The sequence below is a fragment of the Quercus lobata genome, unplaced genomic scaffold, assembly GCF_001633185.2.
Source record: "Quercus lobata isolate SW786 unplaced genomic scaffold, ValleyOak3.0 Primary Assembly Scq3eQI_53, whole genome shotgun sequence".
NCBI lineage: Eukaryota > Viridiplantae > Streptophyta > Magnoliopsida > Fagales > Fagaceae > Quercus > Quercus lobata.
This window is the reverse complement of record NW_022154704.1, coordinates 665313-675577: the sequence shown is the minus strand read 5'-3', so window position 1 is coordinate 675577 and position 10265 is coordinate 665313. Positions and strand designations below refer to the sequence as shown.

The 10265-nt window shown below is 44.2% G+C and overlaps 1 protein-coding gene across 1 annotated transcript; it reads left to right on the top strand.

The window, feature by feature from the left end:
• Nucleotides 1-2618: 2618 nt before the first annotated feature.
• On the top strand, nucleotides 2619-3521 carry LOC115972833. Its single transcript, XM_031093073.1, has one exon. It carries the CDS (start codon nucleotides 2619-2621, stop codon nucleotides 3519-3521), a length of 903 nt encoding a protein of 300 aa, XP_030948933.1.
• Nucleotides 3522-10265: the final 6744 nt, after the last annotated feature.

Sequence of the window (10265 nt, the reverse complement as noted above, 5' to 3'; positions counted from 1 at the left end):
AACAAGAGCTACAAGGTTGACATCTGGTTTGGGGTGATATAATCTGCCTTAGGAAGCTCTGATTCTAGCAGCAGTATAACCAAGATCATTAGCCTAATGCATACTCTAATCCTATCAGCCAAGGCTAATCAGCATTTAATGCTAAGTCAGAATCCCAGCTGTTATTACCCAAAACAACAAGAACTTTCTAAAAGTTGAGCTTATCACTCTTAGCTAAAATCCTAGGAACGATTCTCTAAGGATTTTCTGAAGATTGAGAAAGATTTAACAGAGATTATTTGCCAATTACCCTCTAAAACACTAATATAAATGGAACTCTCCATTAATGCTTCAAAAGAAGGGGAGTCACAAAGATATACACCAAGAAAGAAGAACTCTTCCTAAACCTCTCTATTTTTATCCTTCTCTAAGTTCTGAAAAAAGTCACTGAGTTCTTAGTTTCAAGCTTAGAAACTAAGTTCTCCAGCTCCTAGCTCACAAACACTCCTCATAGCTCTACTCATAAATATTTTTTTACCCCCAACAGAAAGTCCTTGCAGTTTTACTATACACACTCTCTCTTACTACTCATACTGAAATGTTTCTCATTACTCACTATACTCACGGGCATATCTTGGCACCATAATGATCTTGCTGCACTAGTTGGGATCTCTCTCTCTTCCTTCATCTCACACTAAGTTTTTCTCATTATTTGTTATAATGGAATCCATGATATTTACTTATTCATTTACTATTGATGGTTATGATGTAACTGTTACTATAAAATTTTTCCCTTATATTGTTGTATTAGAAGACTCTTTTCCAGGGCTAACAGATGATGAGTCTAAAAATGTAGATATTTTCTTTAATCTATGAAATAGCTAACAGCTAGAAGTTTATCCTGTTTTATCTCACTTTACCACTGGGACATTTTATTGTTGAGCCAGTTTACTGCAGAAACACTTTACTGCTGGGCTATTTCTTACAGTATGTTTTTTAATCATGTTGACGTGTCTACTGTAGGGATTGTTTATGGGCCATTCTTGTCAATCTCAATCTAGGCCCAAGGCATAAAATATAGTGAATTCTTTGGATCTTCACCGATAGCCTTTGGGCCATGTATTAAGCCCGTTAGGACATATGTGATTCACTTGTTTGAAACATATGTCACTATTTTATGTAGTTGATATATCCTTTGACAAAACGCACTTTATTTGTATTTGGATAGATCTAGGTGTTTTTAAAACTTTAAGAAACTGTGTTACAAGATCAAGTGTTGAAGCCATGCAAGTCTATCCAAGATTCAAGCTGAAAAATTCCTGTCATTAAAGCTCGACAACTAGCTATCTATCGAGCTTAAAGAGCTGTTCAGCCCCGAGGCTCGACAGTAGCTCGACAGATAGGGTATCTGTCGAGATTTATGAAAAACAAATTTTCAATTCTGTTTTGACTCTAATCCGTGTTTATATGTTTAGGTTTTCTTTTCTCACAACCCTAGACATATAAAAGGATTATTTTAAGGGCTGTTAAAGAGTACACAAGTTGCACAAGCTTTAAGAATAGTTTGTTCAAGCAGATTGTGACTGGAGACAAAATTTTGCCCTAGTTCATCTCTTCTGAAGAATTTGCTGTGTATGTGCACCGTAGTGTTTTGTGACTAAGTATCTTCATGATCTTCATCGTGTGGATAAACTGAAGAACTTTACAACCAACAACCTTATCTAGTTGGTGATTGAAGTCACGTACTGGGATCCGCGCATTGGTTAGTCACGTACTTGGGAGCCGTGCATCAAAAGGAGAAATTGTCACTACAGAATAAGTCCAATTGGGTATTGGGGTAAGGGTTCAACTGTAGATTGGTATAAGGTACTGAGATTCCTTTACTTGTAACCGCTTGTTGTGATAATAGTGGAATTTCGGGAGTGGTGACCTTAAAATCACCTGATGGGGTTTTTGCCGTGTGGGTTTTCCCTATTCGTAAATGATGGGAGTGACGAGAATGCATATCCTTGACGAAGCCAACGCTAGTGACGAGGCAATCCCCAGTGACGAGAAAATCATCATCACTGACGAAGGCAGGAAAATTATTCAATGAAGCCAGCCAATAACCCTAGCAGTTACGAAACCAGCAAAACAGACCGTTGGGAACTTATTAAAAGCCCCATTATTAGGGAAGAGGCGCTACTAAGAAAGGCATTAAACATTCCAACGGCTAGCAAACACCATAGATATAAAGCCCCCACCTTGTCTGCAGAAGGGACACAGAGACTAACACTAAGAAAATACCCATTACAATTCTTGTTCATTTCCATTTTACAAATTGTTTCTTTGTTCTAACTTTGGCATCGGAGGCGTTGTGGCAGGCACCACACCGGTGACCTTCTTAAAGGACACATTCGAGCGGACAGGGAGGAGTTCCATCTGTCCATTTCGACTGACGAAGTCACGCTTCATCAGTTTGGCGTCGTATGTGGGGAACGACATTTTCAAATTCGTATTTGTCAGATTCAAATTTGAAAACATAGTTTCCATCAACCTTCTACATTCAGATGGAACCCAATCCAGATTCAGCAACCTTGGCCTAGCAAGTTCAAGCCCTTGTAGCCACCATTGAAGAACTCACCAAGCAAAACTAGGAAATGAAGCTACGACCCCAACAGGTCCAACAAGCTCAACAGGAAGAGAACAGGTCCAAGGGTAACCCGGAGGGAGAAAGGGACAGCCACAGGAGGAGTACCTATCAGAGGCCAACCACTCCAGACGAGCAGAATTCAGGCCTCCTTCGCGAGATGAGAAAGGAGATGGACGAATTGAGGAACGCCATTAAGGAAAGGATGGATCGGAGCGTGGATAGGATGGTAAGGGCCACGGATTCACCTTTCACCACGGCAGTGCTTGAATGCCCTGTACCATCAAAGTTTCGTTTACCTCAACTTGAGCCGTTCGACGGACTCAGAGACCCTCAAGATCATCTCAATACCTTCAAGACGACTCTAGGTCTTCAACAACCACCTGACGAGATACTATGTCGTTCCTTTCCCACCACTCTCAAAGGAGCTGCAAGAGAATGGTTCACGAAGTTACCGACCTCGTCCATAGACAACTTTGAGCAATTGAGCAATGCCTTCTTGCGCCATTTCATTGGGGGGCAACGTCCAAAAAGGTCAACAGACTACTTACTCACCATTAGAAAGGGAGAGAAGGAAACTCTAAGGTCATATGTCAAACGTTTCACTCGGGAGACTCTGGAGGTGGACGAAGCCGATGACAAGGTGCAGCTGACGAACTTTAAAGCGGGACTATGGTCCAGAGATCTCGTGGCCTCCCTTGCAAAGAATCTACCGAAGACGATGGCGGAAATGCTCCTGAAGGCACAGAAGTACATGAACGCTGAAGATGCTTTAGCGGCCATAAAAGATGCAGAGAAGCCAGGAGACAAGGCAAAGAGAGAAGACGATCGTAGGGGGCAAAAGAGAGATCGACCGGACCGTCGGAACAATGACGGAAATAGAAGGAAAGATGACAAAAGTCCTGGACGGTAAAATTTACTCCCTTGGTTATGCCTGTTGACAAAATTTTCACGCAGATTAAGGACAAGCATTATCTCAAATGGCCCAGACCATTGCATTCATCCCCCAACGTCCGTGACAAGAACAAGTACTGCCGGTTCCACAAAGATCACAGCCACAACACAGAAGATTGCAGAGACCTAAAGGAGTAGATAGAGGAATTGATACGGAAGGGGAAACTACAGAAGTACGTAAAAAAGGGAGAATATAGTAAATCCAGGGATGATGTAAGCCAGCATGGGTCCTTTTCCCGGGATGACGACCGTCCATCCCAACCCCCGCACAAGGTGATCGGGGAGATAAAGACAACTGCAGGAGGGCCATTCTCAGGAGGATCATTTAAGTCACTCAAGAAGGCATACCAAAGACAGGTAAACAGTGTCCACACCATACCTCCATCTAAGCAATGGCAAACATACCTGGACATGTCCTTCAATGAAGGAGACGCCATAGGAGTGAAGCAGCCCCACAATGATCCCTTGGTCATAACGCTAAATATAGAAGGATTCAATACCAAGAGGATCCTCGTCAACAATGGCAGCTCCGCAGACATCATCTACCTCCCAGCCTTCCAGCAGTTGAGGCTAGATCTAAGTAGACTGCGCCCCTTTGACTCGTCAGCATCAGCGGAGACAGGGTATACCCCAAGGGCATAGTGACATTGACAGTGACGGTGGGGGCCTACCCGGTGCAATTGACCCGTCAGCTAGACTTCCTAGTGGTGGACTGTCCCTCATCCTATAATGTCATCTTAAGGAGGCCTACACTCAACAAGTGGAAAGCGGCCATATCCACCTACTGTTTGAAGGTAAAATTCCCAACAGATAATGGCGTCGGTGAAGTAAAAGGAGATCAAGTCCTGACAAGAGAATGCTACTAAGCCATCCTAGCAGCGAAGGAGAACCACACGTGGATGATTGAAGAAAAGGAAGAAGACAAGATGGAGGCCCTAGAAACAGTAGAATTGGTTAAAAGGGAAGCACACAAGATGGTAAAGATAGGAACGACGTTAAGCCCCGAGATGAGAACAAGACTCATTCAATTCCTCAAAGAAAATCTAGATGTCTTCGCCTGGAGTCACGAGGACATGCCAGGCATAGCTACAGAAGTCATCCAGCATAAGTTGAATGTGAACCCAGAAAGGAAACCTGTCCAGCAAAGACGAAGAACCTTTGCCCCAGAATGAGATCAAGCAGTGGCAGAGGAAGTTACCAAACTCTTGACGGTAGGGTTCATCTGGGAAGTGTACTATCCTGAATGGCTAGCGAACGTCATCCTAGTGAAGAAAGCAAATGGAAAATGGAGGATGTGCGAGGACTTCACCGACCTAAATAAGGCATGCCCAAAAGACAACTTCCCTCTACCAAGAATAGACCAACTTGTGGACTCTACAGCCGGGCACAAGTTATTGACGTTTATGGATGCCTTTTCGGGGTATAACCAAATAAGGATGGCTGAGGAAGACTAAGAGAAGACCGCGTTCATCATGAGTCAAGGACTCTACTGTTACAAGGTAATGCCTTTTAGATTGAAGAATGCTGGGGTTGGTGAACAAAATGTTCAGCCAACAGATTGGCAGGAACATGGAAGTGTACGTGGATGATATGCTCGTCAAGAGCAAGGATGAGCTCGCACATCTGGACGACCTGAAGGAGACGTTCGCAAACCTCAAAAAATATCAGATGAGGTTGAATCCAAGTAAGTTTGTTTTTAGGGTAGCTTCGGGGAAGTTCCTGGGATTCATGGTATCATAAAGAGGAATAGAAGCGAACCTAGAGAAAGTACGAGCCATCATCAACATGGCGTCAAGGAAGTCCAAAAACTCACGGGAAGGATAGCAGCCTTGAACAAGTTCGTCTCCAAAGCTACAGACAAATGCCTGCCCTTCTTCAAAACCTTGAAGCAAGCTTTCACCTGGACCGACGAATGTGAAGCAGCGTTTCAGGATCTAAAGCGTTACCTGAGCAGTCCGCCCCTCTTAAGCCCGTCCAAAGAAGGGGAAAACTTGTATTTATACTTGGCAGTGTCAGCCTCGGCAGTAAGTGCAGCCCTGATTAGGGAAGAGGATGCGAAGCAGCTACCAGTTTACTACGTCAGCCAAGCCTTCCAAGGAGCTGAGTCCAGGTACCCGAGGATTGAAAAGATCACGTTTGCATTAATAGTAGCTTCGTGCAAGCTAAGGCAATACTTCCAGGCAAACCCCATTCTCGTAATGACGGACCAACCAATTAAGAAATCAATGAACAAGCCTGAGGCAGCAGGAAGAATGGTCTAGTGGGTGATTGAACTTAGTCAATTTGACATCGAGTACCATCCCAGAATGGCAATCAAGGCACAAGCTCTGGTGGACTTCATCGCAGAGTTTACCCTTCTGGATGAAGACAGTCCTCCAAAAGGAGTTAATAGATGGACGATGCAAACTGATGGTTCGTCAGTCCAGAGGAAGGGGGGAGTAGGGGTTGTCATAACCACCCCCGACGGAAAGGTGTTGAAATATGGGTTCCAACTAAAATTCTTGGCTATCAACAACGAAGCTGAATACGAAGGGATACTGACGGGGTTAAGGCTTGGAAAGGTACTTGGAGCCAAGAACCTATTAATCCAAAATGATTCGAAGCTAGTGATCGGGCAGATTAAAGGGGAACACGAAGCAAAGGAAGAAAGGATGCAGAAGTACCTCAGGCTAACGAAACATCTAACTTAGGAGTTCGATACGGTGGAGTTCGTGCAGATCCCAAAAACTCAGAATATGGAGGCAGACAAAATCTCGAAGATAGCATCATCAGAAAAAGGAGGGATTATCATGGATTTGATGATGGAGGTCCAAAAACACCCTAGTATTGAAGAGGTCTCGACGTTTACCATCCAGAGCGGAAGTGGCTAGATGACACCCATCATATCCTTCCTCCAGGACGGGCACCTCCCTCAGAACGCAGAAGAAACTAAAAAGGTCAAGAAGAGGGCGGCCAGGTTCATGATCCTTAATGACACCTTATACAAGAGAGGATTCTCTATGCCTTACTTGAAGTGTGTTGATGAGAAAGAAGCTAGATACATACTGGAAGAAATCCATGGAAGAGTTTGTGGTGATCACGCTGGCCCCAGATCCCTGGTGAACAAGGTAGTATGGACAGGGTATTTCTGGCCAACTATGCAGATGGACGCTGTTGACATCGTCAAGAGATGCGACAAGTGCTAGCGATATAGGAATGTGCAACGGCTTCCAACAGAGAGACTGACGACTATAGCCTCCCCATGGCCATTTGCACAATGGGGGATCGACATCATCGGCCCACCACCCCAAGGTAAAGGTCAGACAAAATTCCTACTTGTTGCTATTGATTACTTCACAAAATGGGTTGAAGCAGAAGCTCTAGCAATGATCACAGAGGCAAGAATACGGAACTTTGTGTGGAAGAATATAATTTGCAGGTTCGGAATTCCCCTAACGATCATATCAGATAATGGGAGGCAGTTCGACAGCCAAGGCTTCAAAGACTTCTGTTCTAACCTTGGGATCAAGAATCAGTTCTCGTCCCTGGGGCATCCCCAGGCAAACGGACAGATGGAAGTGACAAATCGAACGCTGTTCAAGATTATCAAAACCAAGCTGGACGACGCGAAGGGTGCTTGGCCAGAAGAATTGCCTAATGTCCTGTGGGCCTACAGGACCACAACGAGAACCCCAACAGGAGAGACCCCATTTAGGCTTACCTATGGCACGGAAGCAGTAATCCCAGTAGAAGTAGGAGTAACAAGCGTCAGACGAGGGGCGTTCAACTTAGGGTGCAATGACGATGAACTGCGACTCAACTTGGACTGTCTGGACGAAATAAGAGACAACGCATCCAGCAAGATGACGAAGTACTAGCTGAAGATGGCCGAATACTACAACAAGAGGGTTAAACTCAGATGACTGGACATAAGAGACCTCGTCCTACGCAAGACCACCGCAGCAACCAAAGATCCTACCCAAGGAAAGCTAGGTCCCACATGGGAAGGGCCTTACCAAGTTACTCACTAGTCAAGGCAAGGCAGTTATCACCTGGAGACCATGGACGGACAAAAGCTCGCCCGACCATGGAATATCAAGCATTTAAAAAAGTATCACAAGTAGATGTAACAAACGGACATGTTCATTCTTGAAGTCAATAAAAGAATCATTCCTCTAATGAATTATTCCTCTGATGTCTTTGTGTAGGCAGGTCTAGCCAATCTTAAGGCATAAAAAAGCTACGTAACAAGATTCCGCCTTGACGGCTGTAAGTTACTGACGATACCCTCAACGGGTTTAAGGCATAAAAAAAGCTAAGTAACAAGATTCCGCCTTGACGGATGTAAGTTACTGACGATACCCCCAACGGGTTTAAGGCATAAAAAAAGCTCTGTAACAAGATTCTGCCTTGACAGATGTAAGTTACTGACGATACCTCTAACGGGTATAAGACATATAAAAGCTAAGTGATAAAATTCCGCCAAGACAAATGTAAATCACTGACGAAGCCTAAAGTGACAAGATTCCTTAAATGGATGTAAGTCACCAAAAAAAAAAAAAAAACAGCTAAGTGATAAGATTCCGCTTTGATGGATGTAAGTCACTAACGAAGCCATAAAAGCAGCAAATATCCCTAGAATAAGTGCAAATCAAGTAGGAAGGTCCCCCCCCCCCCTCTCAACGGGAACAAGCTATTGACGAAGACACAATCCTTAAGCTTGTGCAAATGGCAAAATCCCGCTTGACGAATTCAGGCTACTGACGAATCCACAAGAAAAAGGATAAAGAGAAAAAGAAGAGGGACAAGAACCTTGCAACAAATCCAAACAAAAATCAGGCTGTATTCAAGCCCTCTTGAAGGATCGAGAGTGATAAACAAATCATTGACACAGCTAAGAAATTTATGCTAAGTACAAGGTATGGACGAACTTAAACATCACAAGCACAAGCATAGTCATAAAAATAGGTAAGTACAAAATCATAAAACCAATTAAAGCCCAAAAACAACGGTAATTATCCTTGTTCTTCCTACAGACCCAAAAAACACAGGGCCAAGAAACATTGTTCTCAAAATAGATTAAAAAAAAAAAAAAATACCACCAAAAAGCCCAAAACATAAAGGGCATACATAACAAATAAATTTTCATAAGTATCAGGTCCGGGTGTCAGTAGGAGCATCAGTAAGGAGATCGTTAGCATCAGGAGCGTCACCAGCAGGAGCGTCACCTTCAGGGGCTGATGACTAAGTAGCCTCGTCAGCCGCCATCTCTTGATCTACCACTTCTAGGTCCAAGCTCGGCAGATCAATCCCGGTAGGATGCTTGATGAGATACCTACATAGGAGCTCGAAGCCCTTGAAGTACCAGCTAAAGAGCACTGTGGAGTACTCCTCGGTTTACTGGAAGGCTTCGACGGACCTAGCAGCGATCGTCTTTAGCTTTTCTTTTGCCACCTGTAGCTGGTCGTCCTTCTCCAGGTTCAGCTGACGCTCAACCCTAAGATCGGCATTCAAGGCCTTTACCTTCTCCTTCAAAGCAGCAGCCTCGTCCATCGACTCTATAAGATCCTTCTTCAGCGTGGAGTTCTCCTTCTCCAAGGCCTCCATCTTGGACGCCAAAAAAGCCACCTTAGCCTCTTGAGTGAGACACTCAGAAGCAAGGTGAAGGCTCTCTCCCAACACCTGACAAAGTAAATTAAGTTCGTCAGTAAAAAAAAAAGTGGGGAAATTTATGTGGAAGGAGACCAAGGAAAATGTAGAAGTGGTTTTACCTGTATGATCTTGTGTACATGCTGGCTCGCAATCACGTTGAGACGCTCAACTGAAGTAGCCGGTGAAGCCACCCGTAAGTTCTCAACTCCCGAGACAATGGGAGTGGCGTCGGCAGATGGGAGGACGGATGGACCCTTCCCCATGATGCGAACCCCCTTTTTGCCAATATTCGCCAAAGGTTCATCCTTCTTGGACCTCATCTTAGCGTACATATCTTTGTTGAACCTGGTCGTCATCTCTATTAAAAAAAAATAATAAAAAAAAAAAAAAAAAAAACTAAGGAATCCAAAGTTCACACATGAAGATCAATACTGACGAGGTAAATACTTACTCTTCTTCTCCTCAATGTTAATGTTGCGCAAGACGTAAGGAGATGGGTCCGGGCCTAAGCAGTAGAAAGCGAGCGTCTGTGGGTCAACAAGGTCGTCCCAACTCTCAATTGACTTGGCGTATTCTATCGCCTTCTCAATACGACCTTGGTATTTGCTCTTTAGTTTGGGGCGCCTTTTAACTACAAAGAAAAGTGAACAAGGGGTTAGGGACGACCAAACATGCAAGACAAAGATTAACAAGACGAGGAGAAACATGGACGCACCTAAGTTTGGGGTTCCCCACCGACGGAGTAACCTTGGGATATCACCTCAAGCCTCGCTAGAAGGGGTCTCAAAATCGTCCCCGGACACGAAAAAGAAACGTGACTTCCAGTACTTGAATGACGAGGCTAAACCCTTAATGATTCTAGTCCTCCTTGTCCAAGGGACTAGCTCGTAATACCCATACTCTTTTGACTCCTTTAAGCGGTAAAGGTGGACGAGCTCACTCACTTTGATCATGTCCTTGTTGGCGGCCAACCATATCTCCATACAGTTGATCACTATCCTCCAAGAATTAGGCATGAGTTGCCCGGGGGCAATACCAAAATAACCCAAAAGCTCCATCACCAACGGATGGA